Raw genomic sequence first — 26,326 nt, 5'->3', positions numbered from 1 at the left:
TCTCAGAAACTGATTCACCCGTCGTTGTCCCGTACTCCCATGGATATATCGTTCTTCGATTGTATACTTGTTTTCGAGAAAGTGGTTATAAAAAACAAAGGAATGCTTGTGTTATTTTTCGACACTTCATGTATACAAGTATCATGTACTATATAATGGCGTGATATTTATTCTTTTGTCAAGAAATCAAAGAAATCGTCAATCCAAACACAGTCTTTGTAGAAATAATGATATTTCATACATTGTCAGAAGATTTAAAAATATCAAAGTACACCCTTCGTCTATCAGATAAAGTAGTATCGTTATCAATTTTTGTAAAGTAGTACAGACGGATGAGAATTTTCATCATGTATCGCTGAAAAATGTGTCTCAGATTTCTATGTGCTTCGTATAACGTAGTCGTAGCGTTCAACCCAGTAGAGTGACACTAATCTTGTGTTTCATCTATATTCTTGTGAGGTTTCGAAATCAATAGTGGATAAATTTGATTTCAGCTAAACTCTACTCACAAATTTTCTTTTGTTACAAATTTCTAGCCAGTATGTGATTTTGACGTTAAATATGTGGAACCATCCACTTAGCTTTTTGTTTGATTCCTTGATAATTGTGGAGTATCAATAACAATTTGATAGAAAAATCTTAAAACCGATAATGGTTTGTAATGACTTGAATCAAAGAAATAACTATTTATAAATATTGATAGTTGTAATTTTACAACAATAACAATGACAAATTGTTATTAGTTAATCTTAGTAATTTATGATAATTGTCGTTAGTATTGATGATGAACTATTTGTAGTTACATCGAGTGATTAGTGCTTGTAAACGGATGTTGGGAATTCGTATGATGATTTTAAAGGGTGTTTGTTAGAAAACATGTCGTGATAGCCGTTCAAAACTGCTTTATAAACTTTTACTTTAAATGTCATTAGATTATCTTTTATTGCACTCGCAAGATATTAAAACTCTGTTGTAACCACCTTACAGTTTGAAATAAGGACATCCACACAGAACACCAAAAAATTGATATAGTGTAGCAACAAGACGGATCATGTCTAACATCGTTAGATTTTTTTGATGCGAGTTACAAGTAGCCAAAGTTTTTTCAGTATCTCATTCGTATAGACGTGCTGTAACGAAATGTATCAACACAAGCTAACGAAAGTCAAAGGGGATAGTACTCAATTTCCACGCCAATACGTTGGCTTTATCATCGCTCATGACGGAAGAACCAGCAGCTGTATAATCATCATTTTCTTTCTCTCAGTGATCACTGAAGCTACGAGAGGTCTTTCAATCGTAGTTTGACGTTGTGCATGTGTTGTTCATGCATTGTTTTCAAGGGTGCACCAGTAACATGGCATTTTGCCAGAGTTAAGGTATTAAAGTATAATAGTATCACTCTCCGGTCTAGGATACCCTTGGATCGTTGAATCACGGGTATGCCTCGCGGATGCTCTTCTACGATGACCAAGCTCTGATTCGGTCATGCGGAAATTACTTTTGTAAGATCAACACGAGAATGCGTTGGTCGTGCGAGGAAGGCTGCTTTTTGCCCTCATACTTGTCTACGTCACAATAACATCGTTAGATCCTCCGGATCAGCAGATATGATTCAAGGATCCATTTTTATCACGACTCGATAGCAATTCCGCGAACTCGGTGTGTGTATACTCACGGAAAAACCCCGGAATTCCAATGGTACAACAGAGGCTTCAAAGTACCGATGAACAACCCAATCTCGAGAGCAGGATGTATTTTTGCACTTTTGGTGTACTCAAGTCGAATGAATGGGCAGCAACTCCCTGAACCCGCATCGCGTATCGAGTGCACACATCGAGACACCCTCGGGCTCAAAGTGGAGGAAGGGAGTAATACATAGCAGTATGGAGCACAGACAACGCACACGTGTCTATTACCAGTATATACCTGTGCTTCGTTGTACTACGTTTATACACTTGAACATATTATACTGTGTCCGCGACTACAGTATGAGAGAGGCATCAGAGAGAAAGAGAGCCAGTTTTTCCGCACCTGGCGTGAGCGTATACATCGCATCGGTCGAGTGTAATCGTATGTACCTATACTGGATGTAGGTACGCGGGTCAATGATCCACCGAGCGCCGGGACGTGCATTTGTGCCCGTGCACAACTATATTGTACACGTGTATGCTGCGGCGTGTTATAGGCAGCACGAGCTGTCTTATCTGCCGCTATGTTTGTGCGCCCAGAGTGATAGATGGATGAAACGTCTTCTGGATCATGTATTGTGGACATGCAATGAGATCCGTAAAAAATACTCTGCCTTAACTTTGAAAGTTTAATGAGACCATGGCAGACCTTTTAATCAGAGTCATTTTTGGATATTGAAAAGCGTTTTTGGGCACCAGATGCGTTCATCACTATCGAGGACACAAGGTTTTGTGGAGTTGTGGGTACAATTTTTCGGTTGAGGAAAGCATGTGAATGATCTTTAACCACGGCTAGTCGAGCTGCTAGTGTTTGATAAGACAAGAACGAGACTACAAGTCGGTTTTGTTTTGGTGTCTTGATCTTTTTGGAGGGAGATGAAATACTCATAACTTAAGTTTAATTGTCTGCGCCTCGGCGTCTCTATCAATCTCACTCAATATCAAGCCTTAGTTCGTTTGCAAAATGCAATTTAAAAAACATTATTTTTCTAGTATTGTATAAAAATTTTGCTCTGTTCAATATTATAACATTTAATAATAAAATGTATTACTTTGAAAAGAACTACATTCATTTTATTTCAATCGATTTTCAATTTAAATGACATGGTGTCCATGTATTTCGTAAGATATAATATTTTTTCGTATTTTTCTCAGGTTTGTCTTGGTTCCAAAGCAAAACCCTTCCAAAATCTTTATCTTGTTGGTAAGCACTAATTACGGCTCATCGAGAAAGGTGTTGTGAGTTTTTTCCTGAGCCTAAGTGATCTTTAGGACAAAATGAAATAATTACGATGACAAAGTTTATATATTATTGAGTTCATGTAATTAAACTCCATAGCTTGTATGAAATACCCAAGCTTCACTCACTGATATGCACCTGCAGTCTGGACAAAAATGCGTTTTGGAAGTTTCAAACGAAAATAGCAACGATTATTTTGCATACCATAGCTATGTTAGCACAGTGTAAGAATCTTAAACATAAAGAGAGAAGAATGCAATTAGATTTCGCGGGATTTCGACAAAGGCGATGGCTTTGAAAAACTGGAACTCGTTTTTAGAAAAAGTTTATTTGCTCCCAAGGCTTATTTTCATGACCATGGAAAAATTTATTATTTAAACAAATACATTTCTGAGTTTCAACCAGAGTTTATTTTTGCAAGCCTGAACTTGGAGGCATTCGAAGAAAACTGTTTTTGGACAGTCAATTTCAGTGTTTAAGTAACTTGGAACATCAATACATAATCCACAAATGGGGTGATTTACAAGTTATTTTCATAACTACGGGATTTAATTGTGTTCTTCCTTCTATTGGATTTGAAATAACATTGAATTAATTCCACGTGTATTAAAAACGTCGTATGGATGAGAGTTTGGTGTGTAAAATAAGTTTCGGTTTTTAAATGTCTTTCTGTTGGATTAAAAATTTGAAAAAAAATATTTTTACAAGATTTGCTTGAATAATTTTTTCACCTCGTAAGTTTATTTGAATTTTTGTGCAAACATTAATAATTTTACAGTGAAAAAAATTTCAAGATTTTTGTTAATGTCTAACAAACTTTCATCGTATGGAGTTTCCCAATAATGGTTGGAACTTTTTCTAAATACACAGTGAAAACTTACAATTTTAATGTATAAATAAAATGTTTTGAGGAGTTTTTTCAAGTTTAAAAAATAATCTTTCAACAAATAATTTTTATTTCAATAGCACAGAAAATATGGTTTTATCGATTCGACGCTGAAATAACTATTGATTGAAGTATGAGCTTTTTTCAATGCCATACGACTGTTGTAAATGCAGTGTCATTCATAAAAATCGATACATCTTTTTTTTTTACAGATATTTGAAAGATACGAGTCTATTTGGCCCCAAAATCAATATATGTTTACCATATGAGATGTAATAAGCTTTTTCGGTCATTTTTTTACAGTTAAGTATACTCAACTTTTGAAGGCAATAAACACAGACGTATTTTTCCTTCCATTTAACGGAGCAAAATATTTAATGAGTTTCCCTAAGGTACAGACTGAGGTGAACCGTGGCGAAAAGTCCTGCTCTTATTACGCTCAACATCGTCGCTCGGAGGGTGAAAATACTTCACGAAAGGGGGAAAAATTCGCGAAACAGCTGCAAAACGAACAGCAGTCTCTCGTGGCTAATTGCGACCATCTCGGCAAGCGTTTCAAGTGGCTTTTTCATACGATTGTTGTGTGTTTTCAACTGAAGGTCGGGCTTTTAAAGGGGAACTTTTTACTCGCATGCTCGGCTAATTAGACTTATACCGAACTCGGAAATATTTTTATAAAGTAATCGGATTGAGAAATCTATGATTGTTGTAGCACGTTATCTAGGATTATGATCTTGAAACACGTCAATTAGGTAATTCCGTACAACAGGCTCTTCGATAAGAAGGACAAATCGGGATTTTTCGTTCGCTATCATTAATTGCTTGGTGCGAAAGGAGTAAAACAGCATCAAATGAATGAGACCGAATGTCGAGGTAAACGTTTTTCTTATGCAGTGGATGAAATTATGGCTCGACTCTTTCGGTTGCAAGTACCTCGGTATGACACGATAATATGTATTTGAAAAGCAAACGAAAGCACTTCAAACAAGCACCAATGAAATTGAAGGTGTTGGTCAGGTTGTCACGTTTGGATGGTTCAACTGTGAGTTTGAAAACGAAAAGAAATATCCTGTTTTATTTTATGGTCGATTGAATCATTACGATACCTTTTTGGTTGATTAACGAGCGAATGTGCTCAAACGCTTTTCTAAGCTGGGTCAAGAAGCAGGAAAATCAAAATTTTCGTCCCATTTCAGTTAAACACGATTCAATACTCGACTGGTCAAAGAAATACTTATTTTATCCACACCGATCTAGAATCTACAATTCACTCAAATAATATTGATGTTGCCCAAAAAAGGATGTAAGGTTAACCTTCGTCACCCACGAAACTGTTATTCGGAAAAACTGTTGAACCGTCAACAACCACATAAAAATAAGCAACGCAATAATTTGTGAAAACTAAGCTCAATTAAGATACCATCGAATCCTTTAGATATTTGAGGACCACATTCAGCAGAAAAGGTATCGAGCCGAACTTGTAGTCATATCGGCCCTAGGTTTTCCACCATATTCCACTTCGGAGGGTAAATTCCCAATCACGGACCATATCGCAACCTTCCCCATTACCCCGGGGGTGTAATTGAACCACGGCTGCAGCTGTTTTTTTCATCCCTGCCACGCACGCACTCGATAATATACAATACACACGCCAGCAGGTATTACATGGAGGGGGGTGAGTTGCAAGGCCGACCAAAGGCTCCATCAGCAGTGTATACACCACCGAGTCTTGCCGTATATTCATGAACCTGTTGTTGCGTAACAACCAAAGCGCGCAGGAGTATACACCCGTAGAGTCCACGTATGTATATATACCGCGATCGATGAGGAACGCGAAGAAACTAGCCTCTGGCCGCACACATATACCAATCTAGCGCCTGTGGTCAGTCTGGGAGGTGGTTGTACGTACATTTAGACGTGGCGTGCACTCGCGGGCTAAGGCCAGCCCCGCACGCCAATGTCGTGACTGGCGACTCCCGTTGCTGCGCGGCGATCGGTATACATACGCACACGTACTCGCGACCCCTCGTGGGTGTCCTGTATCCAGGAAGTGCTGGTGGTGGTGGCGCAGAGATCGAAGAGTGTAGGTGTAGATTAATGCCCCTTGTGTCGACGGAGAAAGTTGTTACTTGGGTGAAAAAAAAAATTTTTTTTTTTCCTTTTCGACCTTCACGACCTCCAGAACGAGAAATTGTAAAAGAAAATCAATTCTGTTAAAGTGTGCACTAGTAAGTTTCTAACAGCGCACGCGCTGCAATTTTCCAAATTTTCGGTTGACGAAGAGCGATTTGGATTCGATTTTCCAATTTTACCCCTGATTCACGCAAAGGAGAAGCGGATGGGAAAAATTACACTTTATTTAAAAGTCAGTTTTTAAACGTAAAGAAAGTACATTGCGTTAGCATCGCTCCGATAATAAGTATCTTCACGGTTTTGCGCGATGATTTTTCACTTTCGCCGCTGACGTCGTACCTACTTATTCAATTGGCGTGTTATGTTTTTAATGGAAATTTTTGGAAAGCACTTTCGTGCACACAGACGCGAGTACACTGAAATTTACGAATCGAAAGCTAACGATATACCGTACTGCACGTGTGTCTTATGCAAATCAACATTAGATGCTATCACATGTAAATTAGGGACCAGGAATAAACTCAAGGACGCAACACCAAGTACGTTCAGGAGTGCAGGAGTGCACACATGTGTGTGTTTTGGTGATGAATTGGGTTGTGCCGTGATGCTTTTTCGTTTGGTTGCGCGATTTTTTTCATCGTCAAAAAATATTTAAACAGAAAATGTATACAAATCCTTTCTTGTTAAAAGCGACAGGGATTTTTCAAAAGAAAAAATTTTCTTTTAGCTCACTCACTTACAGATCGAGCAAATTATCTCTGGCAAGTAACACGCAACAACTCTGTTGAAAGATTAAACGAATTTGAAAATGTGAATTTTGATAAGTAAAAACTCACGGCTGCTAGTAAGTTTTCACTCGTTAAAAACCATACAGTTGTTAATTATTCATTATTTTTCACTCATGCGACTCGCAATGAAACACTCGTCAGTTCGAATCGAGTGCGTTTAAGAAAAATACACGTGTCAGAAGCGAATACAACGCCACACACGCGCGAGTACACACGAATAACTTGAAAGCTGCACCAGCTCTGCGCGACGTACATGCAGGGCATCATCCGAATCAGGGTCCATCCAAAAACTTTGTCATGATGTAGTAATGCACCAAAATGGCCATTAAGGTCAGGTTTTTACCCAAACCTACTTCCCGACGCCCCCTGAAAAAATCTCCTTTATCCACCGGGCGACAAAAATGCTCAACGAGCGACATCGGAGCTGTTTATTATCTTCGTCCGGGCGCCTAGTGAGGATAAGTTTATCGTGTACACCTACGTGCAAGTATATTGGTAAAAGGAAGGTGATGCGCGCTAGTCAAGCTCGAGCGTCTGTTGGTTGGCGCGTGGGCGGGTCGGGATAATTGCGTTATTGTTCGAAAGATGCCGGCAGTCGACGGAGGTGATGTTTGTAAGGGGGGTTTGCCGGAAATGCAGCTGAGAAAGCCCAACGAAAAAAGGAGAAATAAATAACCAATGTTCTCGCGTTTGACGAATTTTTTTTTTTCTTTCTTGTGCATGGTGTGGACGTTGGTTGTTGTTTGTGGTTTGCGTTGTGTGTACAAGCGGGCATATGGGTGTACCGTTATGTGCCGGGACAATATCGTGCGGCTAACGTATAATAGGGTCGGCCAAGATGCGAGAGCTGCGTTTCAGGCCGTAGGTACATGGATGAGGTACCTGTTGTGGGTGGCGGAAAAAGCTGAGTTCCACGACGATAGTCAGTGGTCACTGTTATCATCTTGATTAGTTTTCGAACGGTTATACAAAATAATGTTAAATTTTTTCGATGACAATAACGAGCAAAATTTAAACTTATTGCAATCACAAAGTTATGACGATTTTTTAATACTTTTTGAAGAAAGAAGATAACTTTTTTAGGTCTCAAAAAAAGTCTTGAATAAACCCGTAACGGAACTTTTGGATCTTGAGTCATGCCAATATTATCAAATTTACAATTTTTTTCGCCTTTTTTCGCATTTAACATCATACGTGCATGACGATGAATAAGTGCACAAATTGCCTACCCGTACGTAAAGTAATTATTTTTTTCGATATGAGTGGGAAAATTTCACACACGGAGTGTCAAAAATAGTATTTAACAATTTCAAGCTAATAAAACTTTCTGCCCTGTGCTTCATTTGTGAAAGTACCTCATTAGTAGCGCGAAAACTGCTATTTTTGAAGAAAGATGCATTGAATGCCCAAACTTCAAGAAAAATTTCCAAATTTAGAGAAAACGGTTCTTTATTTGTCAATTTAGAAAGTTAGCTCAATTAAAATCAATATCAACGTGAAATTCATAAATATTAACTGAACAAAAAAATTTTTTTCATATAGACTAATACGTCATGAAGAAATGCGTTCAAAAAATTTTATGATTTTCCTTCCACTTCCCTCTACAAGTAGAGCTCACTACACTTTTTTTTACTACAATTCAGAACCGATACATCACCTTGCGTATTTACTTGTCATGTTTGGATGGCGTGTGAGGGCGGAGCCCCACTAGTACATATATCACAGACAGCTGTTGCCTACAGCACCAGGTACTTGTATGCTCGTTTGCTTTCGCAGCCTTTTCACTCGTACACGTGTAATTGGACTTGCCGAGTATTCACATTCGACAACAGCGGCAAATGACGCGCGTATTCCACCCACAGCCTTGAAAATACTGTTTTCAAGTGCCCTCCTGTGCTATATATAACTGACTCTACGTATTGGCCCTTTTTTTATTCCACGTAGATACTGCCTGTCCTGGAAAAATGTATGTATGTATTTCTGGCCTGTTTCAGGGAAAGTGTTCTTGGACACGCGAAATTGGTATCGGCTAGAGTGAAAATAATAACGAGGCAAGTGGAAAATAGACGGAGAATTTCGTGTTTGTTTTTTTATTTCGGTATATTTATTGACTTTTGTGCTTTTTTTTGTCAGTATTTTGCTAAAATAGAACAATCCACTCTCGCTACGGAAGCGTAAAAAAGTTTTATTTGCTTCCAATTAAATTTTATTGTACAAAAAATACGTGTCCACATCTCGATTTTTATTTCCAATCCATTTGTTTTTTCAAGGTATCATTGTTTCCCTGATTCAGCTCTATTTTCCTTCGAGATCCAAATAAAACAAATGAAGAATCCGTGTCTTGCCAAAAAAACGCATTGAAAAAACACACGCATATTACCGAGAGCTTCTCGTCTTTAATGTTTTTTTTTTTTATTTATTTTTTTTAAACCCGGTAGGTTAAGTAGCTGAAGAGAAAAAGAGCAGCTTTTGAAGATAACATTTAGTTGGCAGCGACAAAAAGGATTTACGAATATTGTATGTTACAGCCAAAGGCTTTCGGAAAAAGCTCGATAAATATATGTTCAATGGCTCCTGTTTAGTCTACTGAAAACAGTGTACATCAGGTACCGATACAAAAAAGCCGACAAAAAATATTAACATATATGTACGTGTGTTAACAGTTGGTGTATCCAAATATACGATCAGTATAAGCGAGCATGAGACGCTAGAAAAATATTTTTTTTAAACATCACCGAGTTTCGACTAAAATAAATGTTACTTTTGCGCTGATAAGAAAAAGTAACAACAAATCACACATACACACACACGGGGCTAACAATCAATACTGCTTGCAATAACAGCGAAATTCTCGGCGATCGGCCAAACATTTCAACTTGAAACTTCCCTTGTTTTTCTTTTGTTGAAACAGTAAAAATTGTCTTTGTTTGAATTACTAAAAACACAATTTTTGGTGTAATCGATATTTTCTTATCCCAGCACACGACAAAATTCTACGTTTCAAGCTTTACTATTCCAATTTCGTGTACGGCTCAAATGGGAAGCGAGGGGAAGGTACGAAAAAAGAGGTAATCGCAACGGTGTGTGAAAGATACTTGGACACAGCATGAAATGCAATAGTGCATTTTAATGAGCCATCTTTCATCTAGCTGCACTCAAAATGAGATTTTTTCTAAACACTAGGAAAAGAAAAAATTTCCGTTTAGTCGATTCTTCCCAAGTACGAATTTTGCACGATCATGAAGATGCATTACGTGCACCAAGTTCTAGTTACAAACGCTCGGTGAGAAAATCCTTTGAAAACGACGCTAATAGCTTGTTTTGCTACTCTTTCTTAGCATGCACCTAGCAAAGCCATGTGCAATCGCGCGCACGGAGCTTGCCATACACGACTCACAGCCCAGAGTAACGAGACCATGAACTTTTCTCGCGTATATCCGAGCGCTTCGACAGCGTTAGAAACGAGGAAAAGGAGGAGAAAGTGCTTCTTACGCCGAGGGATGAAAGAAAATCCTCGTCAAGAGAAAAACAGCTGGCACCGCTAGCGTGAGAGGAATGTCGTGCTAAGGAGAAATCCACGAGCAAGGGCGTGAATTTGGTCGGAAAATCGATGCTCGAGTGGAGGAAAAGCTTGTCGCGAGATCAATAGATTGTCGAGAGGAAGGATCGGGAATTTCGCGGTAAAAGAGCAAGCACCTGAAGCAGTAGAGCGTAAAATTTGTGTCAAGCGTTGCACAAATACGCGCGAATGTGTTGCATGCAATACGTGTATTGCATATTCCGCTTGTTAGGAGCTGCGTACATTTCTAAACAGCCATTGTCTGCTCTGGTCGCAGTCACAGCGTTTGTATGAATACCCGTACACATATTTCCTCTCATCGTGGGGTTATTGTTTTCAAATAACACCCGTACCCGCTATCTTCACAATTATTGTATAATAATGTTAGTTGTTTGTTTTGATGAAAAATTGTTATCTTCTTTTTCATTAAATATGAATAAAATATTATAACAGCAAATTTCGATGGCTTAGTGGTTAGTGTACCAACCTCCTAGTCGCAGATACTCGAGGGGGATCGTGGGTTCAAATCCCGCCAAAATTTATCGAGATTTTTTTCGGTCTTTTTCGGCTGGATGATAACCCAGGATGCCAAAACACCACTTATCCAAATTTTAGAAAAAATAGCCAATTTTTCTGGCGATGTCTGGACGTCCAGAGGCTTCCTTTTCGAAGGAAAGCCAACACATGGCCAGCTCATCGGAGAAGTCACTGTTGGTTATAAAAAGTTTGATACAGCGAGTTAGATGGTTTATTGGAAAATATCTTTCCATTAAACTTGATAATAACTGGGGTATGCTTGAGACAATCACTGCACCCTGTAAATAATACCCAGTGGGATGGATGACCGAGTCGTCTGAGGGGAATTTTGCAAGGGGCCCGTACGAAAGACTCGCATACTTGAGGAAATAGGGGTTGGTATAATTACGGAAAAAAGAACAAGGAAGGTAGAGATTAGGGGCCATAGGACACGTAAAAACCCTGCAATGGGTATACGTTGGAATCTTAATACAATACAATACAATACAATATAATACATTATAATACAATACAATATTATAACAGCAGATTGGTGTCCAGTAGAATTAGGATAACCAATACTTTCAATCACTATCGTGATCTCTTAAATGCACGTATACTAAGTATTGTACTATCAATTATTAACGAGTGGGTGAAGAAATATATTTTCTGAGCGTGTAAATCAAGCTACCTTTCAAGTCGGTATCACGTGACCATGACTTAAGAACTTTTAAATTTTCAAAGGTTTATTGCCTTACAATAGCATGACATAAAACTTTGTCTTAAGATGTCATTTCTCTATTTTTGTATAAGCGTTGTCCGTAAAATGAAGCTGTTTACTAAATACTTTAGGAAAAAAAGTTCTCTTTGAAGTACAAAATTAATAATTTTTATGCAAAATTTGTTTTATACATCTTTTCAAATTCCAATATCTAACCGTGACGTTAGAAAAATCTTAAAGACATTCTTCACATTTGTATCTATTTATCGAAATTAACAGCATTACAGTAGAAATCAATTTTACAACTCCTTAAAATCAAGGATGGAACCAAAAAAACATCAGTCGTTAAATTACGATAAAGCACTGCTCCCAACTCTATCGACGATCATATTTTTCAGTCTCGAATCGCCACCAAGAATGTCGCTCGTGTACGAATGGAATTCAACAGCTCCAAAATTCGTATATGTATATTACACGAGGTAGAAACCAAGGAGCGACTTAAAATCCTCACGAATCCTCCACGCAGTCAATGAGTAACGTCCCACGCATAGTAACACAAACAACAATGGAATCTTAAAGGAGCCGGTCCGCACACACGGGCATCACCATCACCAACAACTCGTTCCTTCTCATCATCCGGTGACTCGTCCTACATTCGTCCTGTGTGTGCATATACACAATGTGCACTGTAGGTACAGCAGATGGAGAGTAGGGAGTGCAGTGCACACTTGTGTGCACTAGCGTCGGCCACCACCTCTTAAAGAGAGATGACCGCGAAGGCGTATGCCACTCGCTCGCGACTCTCGTGGATGAGTATATCCGACAAGTGCATATACCGTTATGAGCCGGCAGCCGAGCGCGCCGAGGAGAAACGAGGAAACGTGCTCCACAGCGATACGAATACTGCCTTCTTTTCTCGTGGTATACTGTGGATTTCATCGTAATTTTCGGATCATACCAGTACATTTTCAATCGTTGGAGTATCATGGCCCGATTAGAATTACTTCGTGTCCGGAATTGATTTGGCTAACGTGAATTCCAGAGCCCCAAGTACCAACAGAGGAGACGAGGTTCACGAGGCGTTTCATTAGTTCTATGGGATGGAAGGGAATGTTACTCTTAATGTCTTGGACAATTTCTGGCAAACGACAAGGAAGTGATGAGAATGGGGATTCGGAGAGAGGCTGATTTGGTTACGAAACAAAGCCCGACGTCAAATTTTCACTGGCCACAAAACGCAAACACGTGCCAGTAACCAACAATGACGAAGAAAAAAGAGAGAGAGCAATGACGTACCCTCATAGAGTTGTTGGACTCTTTGTGAGTTTTTTGTACTTTGTTAAATAAAAAGGAGGAAAGAAAGAAAGAGGAAAAAAGATTCATTCTGTATTTTCGCCACGGCACGATCCAACGTTTCAGCGCAGAGAGCACTTATTCCCGCACCCCGTCCGTGACCCCGTGGCAACTTGGGCTTTTCGCACGGCAGTCCGCGCCTCGTCGTCCCGCGAGCGCTAACGGCGCCCAATTATCAGGAGCATCTCGATAAAACCTCTTCCTTAGGAGTGGATTGCTTTCTCGTCACGAGCCGTATGCAGTGCTCAACGCGGTACGAGAGCGAAAGAGAGAGAGAGAGAGAGAGAGAGAGGGGGGTCAGGGATTAGCACGCGTCAACTAATAAGGTCCCGCGATAAAAAGGGGGCCACCTTACGAGTATAGTGGGTTTTTGGCTTCAGCTGATCGATCAAGGTGGCAGCTACCTTCCTTTCCCTTCTTTCTCACTCTCGATCTACGTGCATATGTATGCACGATGCCTTGCTCATGCACAGAAACGAGATCACAGTTCATTGGAAGAGATACAAGTATAGCTAAGTTGCCCCAGTGGTTGCGAGGCTACCTTTGTTTTATGCGCACCGGGAGTTCCTACTCTGGGATTGAATTTACTAGCTCAGTGGTCTGGTCGTTTCTTGGTAACAAAATCGTTGTGGAGACACGTTGCAGACGCCTCAAGATGATCTTGCTCCTAGGAGATTATAAACGACCAGCCAACAAAGCTAGTTAATTCGGTCTAAATACATGATTCTCTAAAACAACTTTAGGTACCAGCCTAGCTGCTGTAGGAACCAACTTGAAAACATGTCTTTTTTGTGAGGTATGAACCTATAATCCTGATTTTCTGAAGGGAGTTTAAACTTTCTCTCCCCAAAGGAAATCCATGTCCAATTCATTAAAGTGTAGAGATTCGATCAGATAATATTCCTACGTAATAACACGTTCAAGATGGAGAACCACAATGATTTGTATTTACTATAGAGAAGTTAATGTCAGTTTTAATTTTTTTAAATCGATGGATTATAACATTCTTTGTAACAATGGACTAGCCAACTTACTTGAAGTCTGATCAAAGAACAGTAACGGCTATCAATGCTTGGTCAAAATATATTAGCAACGGTTTCATTAAGTGATGCATTTTTACAATAGCCTCACTAAGATTGACAACATTATGATCCCTGTAAAGGTAACCATGGAGGGTACAACTAATTACTTATAGTCACTGGATTATCGGATATAATTGTTGTAGATGGTCTTCGTTAAAGTAATTCCAACACGTTCGGTATTTCCGTAAAAATTAACAAAGACAAGCAAATCATTTTAAGGTTTCCACGGTTTTCAGGTTGACGACAGTGTTGCAAGCTAAACATTTCGATACCCACTCTCGAAAAGAAGAAAGAAACGATATTTAAGCCAAAATGATGTACTCATATATCAGTGCCAAAATAATTAGGGGTTCTATTACTGTTGGGTGTAAAAATTTTAGAAAATTATTCAGGGCTTTCCTCTGATGGATTCAAGTCTATGTCTGTAGGGGTTCCTGATAATGTTTGAGCCATTGTACCCTTTAGCTGAAAACAGTGTGAGCTTTTTGGTTTATTATCCAGGTAGATATTATGCTCAGGAGACGTATGAACGAATACACGTCGAACCTGACGTGACAAACTTTAATGAGACAAACACGTGCACGTTCACAGAATTATTGGTATCAAGAATGTTAGTTCAGAAGTTAGACCTTTGCCTGTGCAGAGAAAAATTCTTAGGTTTTTAAAATCTCATAACTCTATGGAATAGATGAAAGAAAGTAGCCCTCTATTGATTCAAGCAATACAAGTGACCACCTCGGAAGCCACTAAGAAGAACAAGAGAAAGATTATCAAAAGGAACGGGCCGGCTGATGATCTGAATGCCGGTATGAACTAAAGGTCACGTAGGACAACTCACAGGTTTTTTTTTTCTGCAAAAGTCCTCAAGCGCGACGAGAGAACACTTGCATGGCCGGTCGTACGTTGACAGTAAACTCGTTTTTCATTCCCTTCTTCCCTATCGTCCGCAACTCTCGCCCCTAGCGGCTCCTCCGTTTTTCTGGTTCGTACGATAGTGCGCCACATGCTCGTTCATTATACAATGAGCACGCGATATCGAGCGCGTGCGCGTGTGTTACGCGGTATACCTGCTCGTGCCAACGTATACGCGAGCAGAGAGTTAGATGGAAACGCGAGACTTCGATTTTTTTCTAGGGTTGACGCGGTTGGCCGGAGACCGTACAGCTACATATATGCCGAGTGATTTTCATCGTCGCATGAGGAGTTTTATTTCAAAAGCGTAAGGTGTACACCCAACGCGTTCACATGCTTTCGAAAAGATCGGGTGTTTGAAAAATATGACGATAGCCATCTTGGTTGGGGTATACAATTGCTGTGCTTTTAAAGTTGCGAGTGGACTCTTATCAGCTGGGAACGGTAGCCAGTAGAAGGCGTTGTCGGAATCCTTCGAATCGACATCATCTCGAACGACATATTAGCTGGAGGAATATTACTCCCTCCACCCAGTTCATTGACATTTTCCAGTTTCATCGTGGCTCTCGAAGATCATGACGTTAGGGTCGAAGAAGATTTACCTGCCTTACGGTGAATCACAGAGCTTGAAACTCTGGGAATTTTCGTTATTTTGTACTTGATAAGATAAACGCTAGTTGGTAATTTGAACACGCATTCTAACCGACACAAGTGCTTGGGTGATTTTAATATTACTAGTTGGCCCACTGTCACGTTGACGGCTTCGTTGAAAAGAAGTACTGGCCTTACGAGATTCTTGATAAAATTTGGGAAAATGTATTACCCCTTACTGCGTTCTGTCGAATACTACGAACAGTCACTATCCTTTGAACTAGACTAACAACAATCGATATACTTATGAAGAGAACTATCAGCACTCCACTGGACTCTAAAAGAAAATATGAATCCTGGCGACACACCCAATGAAGCCTAGTTCAATTTATTACTCTTTAAAGTAGTTGCTTCCTAAACAAAAAATATCTAAAAAGTACGAAATTTTCAACAAAACTAATATAAGCGTCGAGAAATATGTGTAAAAATTTGAGACCGATTTACCACGTCGTTATTGAAATATCCTCGTCAAAAAAATCACTCCTTCAACGTTTGAGTAATGGTGCAAACACTACATAGCCCCATTATTTTAAAAAGTGTAACTTACCGCATATCTATAAATAATTAAAAAACTACTGAAAACCACTTTTAGACAGTAAAGAAACATACATTTTTTTGAGAATTTTTCACCACATAGTTTTAAAGTAATAGTAATCAAAAAAGTGCTCTTCGTTTGACTTTGGAAGATAACCAAGTATCGCGTATGGGGCAACGTCACATTGTCACATGAGTACAAGTAGATAGATGTGTATGTTTATGTACGTATAAGTGTACGCAAAGGCATTCACATTCCTCTCTGATATTTTAAATACGGGATGATAATATATGAACATAACCTTAGTATTGTATATCTATATATACGATTGACCAATATATTGGGAAACAACTACTTTAACCAACGCTAGAACCTCATTGAAGCTATTTTTAGCTTGAATGATACTTAATTTGGTGAGTAGTATAAAAATCATAAAAATTACTGTGCTAGAATAGTAATATAGTGCCACTCCGCCATCTAGGGACTTTATACTTTGGCCAACTTAATTTTTACAATTCAGGACAGTAATTTATATTGTATAAACAGTAAAAAGTCTCTAAATGGCGGAGTGACACTAGGTTACTATTCTAGCACAGTAATTTTCACTTATTTTCTCTCAGTGTGCTCTAATCCACAAATAGTATTGACTGTTCGATCATTAAATTTTTTCCACTTCGTAGTAGTAGTACGTCTAATTTTATCTTATTTAAAAAAAATACGGTGTAACGTACATAACCTGTACATAATATAGTGTGTTACTACCATCATTTATATATTTTATACTGTACTGTCTGTCTAAACAAAAAATAGTTCAATGACATTGTAATTTTAATAATATTTTGTAAAAACATAGAATAATTGTAGTAATGATTTACAAATTGTTTATTGTTACAACCAACGAATGTAATTTAAATCAAAACCACGTGATCTCAGCTTGAGCCAATCATGTAACAAACAATAGACTTAATTCAAAATTATTCTCCTTTTTAAGATAAGATTATAAGACTAACAATAGTTCTGGTTTTCTAACAAGAAGCTTTAGTACCAACCAAGTCCTTGCAATATTTCAAAGGATAAAAAATTTGCTGCTTCAATTATTCATCATTGAATTGAAATTAGTCTTCATCGGCTAGCTATCGCTAGGATTCATATTTCTCGTTGGAGTCCAGTTGAGTGTTTTCATCGGGAGAGTACTACCTAAGTATTGCTAGTCTTGCTCGCAAAGAGTTCATAGCATTTTTCAGAACGCATACCGCGTTGATATTTTTCGCCGAAAGTTTTGGCTGAGATTTCCCATAAATTTTTTTTCGTCAAAGCCGTCGACATTTAGGCGATGTCACTGTGAAAGTTTTTCAATGTAAAATCGGTAAAAACGTAAGTTTTTTTTAACTAATTCCGTCTTTTATGATTTCACACCAGCGTCACTTCGATTTAAGAAACTAAAGTGGATCCGAACTTATAAAATTATAAGAAAACGCTCTGCAATTTTCATCAAAAATTAATTTTCAAGGGTTATGTGTGGGTAACACCTTTAGTTTTTTGTGTTAGTATACAAGTTGCTTTGTAAATAAACAAGACGTATGCAACGCTTCGGCGTCGACGGCAAAACTTCTCGAAAGCACAGTACAGCAGGGGGAATGAAAGCGCTGTATATATGTGTGGACGTAAGTGTACGCCATATCACAAATTATTACGCGTTTACAAAGAATGTACACTGCATCGGACGTGGATGATGTTTGGGTTTCTTGATGACGCGCAAGTTTCGCCCAATAGGAAAACTGTCCGAAGTTGGAAAGGAGAACGGTACGTGAAAATTGACGAACGAGGCTACGTACGATTATACTTACCACTTCTTTGTGGCGTTAATTCAATAACGATTAGCCCTTCGATCCTTCTGGTGTTTGGCGTAGTGACTCGACGATCCTTTACCTCGAAAAATGGAAAAATATACACAAGGGAATACGTCCAAGGCGGTTGATCGCAGTGGTCTGTAGAGAAGGAATGGAAGAACGCGGCAGCAAACAAGAGAGCTCGGCGCAAGGACGAGCGGGAGAGCTCGATGAATCGACCGTGTAATACCGGACAGGGTGATTATACCTGGGCGCCACGGTCGGCCGGCTTCCGCTGGATGTGGCAACAAAAAGAAGTGCACAGAAAAAAGGACGAAAGTCCGGGTACCCAGCTCTTTCCTTCGTATATATACGAAGGTTGGTGTGGCAAAAGCACGGAAAGAAATTTGTGACGCGCGATTGGTTTTTCGGAGGGAAAAAAAACCAAAGCATGGTCTTGTACGCGGGAATAAACTTCGGCGCGGAAAAATAATTGCTGCTCGATGATCGACGCGTTCTCAAGGTAATATTGAATTAGTGTTTACTCCAATCGTGTGTACAAACAGGATGACAACAAAAAGACAAACTGTACATCGCCGTCGGAAAAATTGAAGGTATTACATATTATTTGTAGGATTGATTTTTTACTTTTAATGATAAACATTTGCATTTTTACAGATTTGACTGTGATCCTATTGGCTTTCAACTCAAACAAACATTATATTGGCGGAAGAAGGTTTTTGCAAAACAAAAGAGATAACGTCAAGGATGACTGCAGGAAAGAAGAAGCAGATGCCCACGGCGAAAAAATCGAAACAAAAGTGCGCATGAAAACACGCCATTGCAGTATTTTGATATTATAGAAAGAATTGAATAAGAGACGGAGGTAAGCTGATGTGTATGAGAATTTATTATAACATAAACACATCTGTCTTACTATCCATATATGTCATAGGATGTATAGCCTTTATTATATTCTATACTTATCATCAATGACACCCATATCTTATGTTTTTTCAGTTTTAGCAATATTTTCATTTCTTTTGGAGGTACTATTGTCTCATTGCTGTTGCAGTTCGAGTCTGATCAACAATGTGTAGTTGAAAATGATAAGTTATCATGTGTGTGGGAATCTTGGTCGTTTACCATTAATCAAAACAAAACACAACTATTCAAGTCCGAACGGATGAAAATATCAAAAATCTGTGACGAAAATCAAATATTTGAAAATTTTCTTTTGAAGTACACTTTAATTTACAGTACAATAAGTGGAAAACAATAGTTTTTAGATAACCTATATTTTTCATAAAAAATCTTTAGAAAACATAAGAATACCATAGTTTTTATTGCTTCATGATGTATAAATGTTTATTATTTAATAATTTTTATCAGTGTAATTTTTGTTAGCAAACTGTTTTTTAAATAAGTTTACTTTAACGCGTTGCTTAAAACTTGTATTCAAAAAGTGTTATACCCTTGTCGGTGAAAAGTCAGCACAAGGTACAAATAAGATCTAAAAATTCATGAGATATACACTTGCAAGCAGGAACCTCCACGTGAACAAATATCATCAGGCACATCTTTTCGGTTGTAAGCATCTTATTTGAATGGGGATATAGTTAAGGCGGAAGGGGGGCTTTTAAAATATTCTATGCACTTCTATGGCCCAAATAAACAGTTGGGGTACCCGAATTCTACGAAACTATAAAATAGGCGAGTGATAAGATTAAGAATAAGGCGTCTCGGTGACATCCTACCACGCTTCCTCCGTTTCCATTTGGGAGTGACATTCCTATGGGTTAGCATTTCTATTCGTAATTCGGAATTCTAGAATATTTTTTTCTAGACACAAGTAACGTCCTTAAAAGCTTATTACCATTCCTTTTGGTAAGATTTGTAGAAGGATAAAAGGGATGATGCTACAAAAAGCCGTGAATTGAACAAACAAAAAAAAAAAATCATTAACTTGACAGGCAATACTGTTTATTTTGTAAGTCAACTTACTAAATACATATAGTTTTTGAACAGCATTGCGCATCAAGTTAATTGTTTTTCGTACGTAGAAGGATATGACTTCATAAAAGAATATGTTATCGTAAGTTTATCGACACCATGAATCTTAATACCTAGCCTGAGACTACAAAAATTTAATGGAGTCCCTATTATAATATACATACATGTATGTATAAAGTTTGGTAGGAATTGTACAACTTTTTTTATTTAGAAAATAACTTACTTGAGTATCGCAAAGACTTAAGATTCATTCCTGACTCCTAAAGTAACTTGATGAAATTTTTGTTAATCATTTTTAGACACGACTGCTTTGTGTGAATCCCTTATATTTTTACTAGAGAAGAAAATGTAACTATACAAAAATTAGACCCTTTTTGAGTAAAAAAATTTCTTAGACTAATTCAAGTAACTTTTAGTTAATTTGGCTCAAATTTAGTTTATAACTTCTACAGAAGTGTCCCAAATTTGGAGTATCTTTCTGACACTGTTACGCATCATTGGTTAAAAATTTACGTACACTGCCCGTGTCGTTGTAAAAATATAAGAATCCAAAGTTACACATTTTATCACGTAAAGTATACGGGAATGGCATGAAAAATAAGTGTTATAATTGGTATTTAAAGAATCGTTAAACAAACTTTTTAATGTATGCATAACGAATAACATATTTTAATTTCGTATCTAGCCATGCCGTTTTTGAATGTTATTTTTATATGATCTATCATACTTTTCGTAAATCTATACGGAGATAAAGTCACCAAACTCTTTATGTAAACTAAATTTTTTTTTTCCAGTAAAACATTTTTAACATCCCAAAATGGTCAATTAACGAGTATTATATAACTACGCTATTACGGTATAATATGGTATAACTTCAATCAAAATAATTAACGAAGTTGTGAGCCTGTCAATTATGAAAGCTATTGGTATGTAAGTATACTTCTGTACCGCATTGTTTTCACAATGTAGTTTCAGTTCCTAATTCAAATTCCACTCTACTAACTATAACAGTGCGTTAACGATATCATGCACGAAGGGAATAACGAAAAAAGTCACGACTATAGGGTCTTATACTTTCGAAAAAACACATTACGCAACCCCGTTAATATACGCTTGAAAAATCACGCAATGATAAACTTTGGGCACGTACCTTCTGGGCGAGGACGCGGAGGAGTTGGTGGCGCCGGTCTGACGCAGAGGACTGCCAGGCGGACTGGAGGCGCCGCTCGAGACGGTGATGGTGGTGCCGGAGCTGCTATCGCAAGTCGTTGTCACCGAGTCCGTGGCCAAGTTTCCGGTCATCCTAGCTCCCGTGGCGGCTCCGGCCGGCTGTTGTCTACACCCCGACGCGACGCTCCTGCGCCCACGCCGAGGACTCACGGCACTCGAATCCGGACTTGCCGCCGATCGTCCCCGGGTGGGCGCGGGCGCGCTCGACGGCCTGAGGAGACCACCGGTAGTGTCGTTTGTCTGCGCGGCCAGGATTTCCGGGGCGATGAGGGCGATGTCCGGCAGGGAGTTGGGCGCCGAGACGCTCGCCGAGGAGCCGTCGGGCAGTCGCAACTGGCGCAGGCGGCGCATCGAGGCCCGCAACCATGGCAGAGTGCCGCTGGTACTCCTACAACGAGGATTTAGATTTTTTACTTTTTGGATGTTCGATAAATGACCAAAGGGCTGCGCACTTCGTAGTCTTTTGGAGACTTTCGAAGTCTTTGAAAGACTTGGAATGACTTATAAAGTTTTTTTTTAATGACTTCCAGCTACATGCACTTTTGAAGTCCCGGTAAAAAGTCTGAAGTCTTTGAAAGACTTGGAATGACTTATAAAGTTTTTTTAATGACTTCCAGCTACATGCACTTTTGAAGTCCCGGTAAAAACTCTGAAGTCTTTGAAAGACTTGGAATGACTTATGAAGTATTTTTTAATGACTTTAAGATACATACAACCTTGAAGTCCCGGTAAAAAGTCTCAAGTCTTCTGGAGACTTCTGAAGTCTTTGAAAGACTTAAAATGACTTGTGAAATCTTTTTTAATTACTTCAAGAGTGCGGAGCCCCTCGTAAATAACTCGATGGTTCGCAAGCAATTTTCTTCTTGAAATTTTTAGATGGGGGTACCGTGCAGGCGTTTTTAACGAAACGCTTTCAGCCCACTATGTCGATGTAGATAAAAAACATTTTCAAGATAGAAATGAAAAGTCGATCATTTTCTTTTTTAAGAATTAAGCAGGAATGAGAAAAATACCTTCCTCGGGTGTGGACGGAACATGCAACTTTCCGTTTACAAGATTTTTTATTTTTTGTTATATAAATTCGTAACTCGATAGAGTTTGCACATTGTTTGGGCTTCAGAAAGACAGTTTTTCTATTTATTTATTCGATGACTTCTTGGACTTTACGATTAGGTACTCAGTACTACTATGTCACTGGTGCCATTTCCAGCAAAAGCAGTGCTTTCGAGTATTTTTTACGTGTCTTGGGCGCATCATTTGTACAGTGGAGGCCGTTTAATTCGTTGAGCGGGAAATTCAAACATTTAATTCCCATTGGCTAATTCGATCACATAAGCTCTTTCATTGGTCAATTTTATACTTCCCGCTCAACGAATTAAACGGCCTCCACTGTACAAATGATAAATGATTCAATGAGCTTACGGAGGAAAAGATCATTTCACCTTCAGCGACCTTGAAATCTAGGCGCCGCGCCGTTACAATTTAGTAATTTACAGAGTAGCCACTGAACTTACGTGGGTAATTTGAATTTCAGAGGAACTAACGGTACAGTTTCGGAGAAATGACATCGCAAAGTTGGTGACTTCTACGCGGGTTTTTGTGATACTATCGTTGAAAATTAATTAGGAAGATTAAAAAAAAAAAAAATATCATTCCTAATCACAATTACCATGTGATATTAAAAATTGGGAAAGTCTAGCGTCACCGTTTTTTCAAACTATTGCAATTCAAAAGGTCACGAATAAGATATCGCACCAATTTAATTCTGGATCGTTGTTTTTTGGTACTTTTGCTAATTTGCAATACGCTTTACTATCATAGAAAACAGTTCACACAATTTTTTGAGACTAATCACATAAGTGGAATATTTTTTACTAAGATTGACTTTTTAGATGATCTACTATTACGGTGACAACCCTTTAAATATTAGGACAAAAGTATCATTGTATAGTCAGTATGGAGAAAAACTGGTGGGTTTAACAGCGGTAGATAATTCAATCACGTTAAGTTATTTGATTGCCTCATAAAAGTACTACCATGATTTTGCTTATATTGACAGCACGTACTTGCACCGGTTTTTTACTTAATTTTTGTTTAAATGCTGTTTTACATTATTCCATTGCATTCATGAGTTCGTGCTTAAGTTGCCGATTTTTGTTAGTGTATTTTTTTTTAATAAGTATGATTTATTTTATTTATAGAGCTGTAATAATATATACTCGAAATACAAAAGAGGCATGATATAAAAGTGTGGCAATTACTGTCAAAAATACATTGAAAATGATTGAAGCATGTTGTCACTTTCAGATAAAGCGTCAAAATTATGTCAATAAAAAAAATTCAGACGAAATCGTTGATACATACAAAAAGTTTTTTTTTTCAGATGGTTCAATGCAATAACTTTTGTCAATTGTTTAATTGAGATAAACATTAGAAATACATAAACCCTACACGTGAGATTGAAAGATGTGTCATTCAAAAGCGAAACTACTGTCAATCATTTTTTGTAGAATACATAACATAAATTGACTGATCAAGTTATTGACGAATAAATTTTAAAGCACAGATTGGTACAAACGTATATTTTTAATTTTATAAAAAAAGATTATACACTTTGCGATTTAGAAGAAAAAATATTAATATTAATTAACGTCAGCTGTAAAATTTCAGCTGCCCAAATATAAACTTAAATATTTTTTACCGAGCTGTAAGACTACATCATTGTATGGATATTAATTTTGAAAATAATTTACATTTTTTTAAAGTAATTGATTTTTGGATTAGGATAAGTTTATTGGTAAATAATTTTATAGTTTGCGAACCGGCTCAGTTTCACTTCTTCTTGTATATTTTTTGTTGAATTTCTAGTTTATTTACGCCTTAAAAAGTTTAAATAAGTTCAGCCGTCATTACAAAAAACATATGGACTATTTATTTATATAATTATTCAATAACTATTCAATGTTTGCACCGAAAACTTGGCCAAATTTCGATATCAGCATTTCGCATGAATTTTAATTGATCATGAATAAAAATAAGAAGTTTTTTAAACTTAAAATAAAGATTTTCAGAATCTTTTTAAAACATCATTTTAAGTATAAAAACAGTAAATTATTTGTACACTTATCACCGCAAACAAGTAATTAAAGCTGTATGAAGATGTATAAATTAATTTTTAATGCATAATTAAAAAAAAAGTTTTCTGTCAACGTGACCTCAAGAAAAAAAAAAAAAAAACGGATTATCCAATCCTGCTAACCCTTCGAAAACTCACATAAAGTTTTTTCACACACATAACAAAACTGTTTTTTAGAGAGAATAGTAAAAAAAAAAAAAAAAAAACAATAAATAAATAAACAAATACAAGTCTGGTTTAACCGCAATACGGGTTAATTGTTCCAAGCGAAAGTCTAACGAAGAATGAAACAATATTAAAGCACAAATGGTGTTCACGATCACCTCTACAACGGGAACAATCTGTACGGTGGAGGTATAAATTTGAGCTACGCATCATCAAGCCTCATTCGACCGGAATGCTAATCCCAGCCATTGTTCAAAGCCGCGCCTATTGTCCAAAGGACGAATGAAGGGATGATACAAATATCGAGCTGTGATGTTCGACCGGTACTTACAAGTCACCGAGCATAGCGCACGAAACATCCGTCAGGACAAAGAAACAGCGATAACGCGGAAAGGAAGAGTCGAAGCTTTGCAAAAAACAAGCATTATTTTCGAATCTAGACCTGCACTTGCTATATTCAAGTATGGAAAGCGAATTCAAGATGAAATCGTCAATTATCGGCGTGTAAATGTTTATGTGTCGCGCGTATGTCTGATGCGTGTCAAAAGTAGAAACGGTCGATTATGGCAAGACACGGCAGTAGAAAACACCAGGGAAGTACGCGTAATTCGAGGGTAGATACTTGGGTCGCTTTTTCTTTCTATCACACTACCTGCAGTTATCGTTCAACATATGCACCTATGATGATAGCAGCTTGTTACATGGTTTTAGTGAAAGGAACACACCATCACACCCGAAAGTACACCATCGTCTGTACGAGAATCGCTATGCACAACAAGTACACAAACGAAAAGTACAAATACAAAAAATAGTTAATAAAGAATTATAAAAACAAACAAAGCACAGAGAAATGATCAGCAACAAAAAAAAATACACAAGGAACGTACCCCTCGTTGAGAGCAGGTGCAGACACCCTGGCGACATCAGCGAGGGTCCCATTATGCTGGGGTCCTCCCTCCAAGTTGGAGGCACTCCTCAGTAGAGCAGCCTCAGCGTTGCCGGTCGTCGTCAATGCGTCCAAGTGTTGCTGGTGCTGCTGTACAACATGAATATCAAGCGCGTGCACCACGTCGGCGACAGGCGCGTCCGACTTTCCCGCCGCGGCGACGGACATCGCGACACTGGCACGGCTCTCCCTGCCGGCAGTCTCGGGGCCACGCATGCGTCCGCCCGTCTCGGTTAGCGCGGCTCCTGCTGCTGTCATCGCGGCTCCTTCACCGGCGGCGCGGGTGGGGGGGTCGAGGCGCCGTCGCCGCCGCTTGCAGGGCATTGGGCTCGGCGAGTCGTCGATCGGTGGCTGTTGTTGTTGCTGGTCGACGGTGGGCTCGACCTCCTCCACCCATGACCAGTCGACTTCGGAGCACGAGGATGACGATGAAGACGGGGGAGACGAGGATGAAGGACTCGTGCCACCACTGGTTACCGATCCCGAGGACGATGCCCTGGAATTTCGAGGAGATCGTTATTGGTTGCTGCTTTTCGGGCGGTTGGATTGAAGGATTCAGGGGTCCTTGGATATAGGACGAGTTTGAATTTTTCCAAGGACTTGGAATAATCATCGAAACACAATATCATCCTATGTTATTCTAATCAGCTTATCAATATTGTATTCTAGTTAGTGTTGGTTTGCAAGTATAATTTGTGCTCTGAAGTATATTTATCATGGGTGGATGAGAAATGAGTTCGGGAATACAAGTGTTGTCAAAAAAAAAAAAAAAAAAAAATATGTGGGGTTGAAAACGTCGACATTTTTTCGAGTCTTAAGTCCTGGCTCGGCGACTAGTGACAGCTAGAGACAATGTATTATTCTATCAATTAAGGAAAAGTCTAATTCAAAACAACAACTGAGAAATAAAAAAAAAAATTTTTTTTAGTACGCTGTTATT

General features: G+C 38.4%; 1 protein-coding gene across 1 annotated transcript in view; it reads right to left on the bottom strand.

Annotated features, from left to right (window-relative positions):
* Positions 1-26,326, bottom strand: part of LOC106641351 (bedraggled) — a 129,428-nt gene that overhangs the window by 67,400 nt on the left and 35,702 nt on the right. Inside the window, exons 3-4 of the mRNA XM_089590076.1 lie at positions 25,328-25,882; positions 21,060-21,527 (exon numbers count right to left, since the gene is read on the bottom strand). Coding sequence (XP_089446202.1) covers positions 21,060-21,527; positions 25,328-25,882 — 1,023 coding nt within the window. The remainder of the gene's footprint in view (positions 1-21,059; positions 21,528-25,327; positions 25,883-26,326) is intronic.

This window comes from Copidosoma floridanum, unplaced genomic scaffold (genome assembly GCF_036245765.1).
Source record: "Copidosoma floridanum isolate Cflo_tuat_1 unplaced genomic scaffold, Cflo_Japanese_pri ptg000011l, whole genome shotgun sequence".
NCBI lineage: Eukaryota > Metazoa > Arthropoda > Insecta > Hymenoptera > Encyrtidae > Copidosoma > Copidosoma floridanum.
The sequence above is the reverse complement of the archived record's forward strand: the minus strand, read 5'-3'. Positions and strand labels throughout refer to the sequence as shown.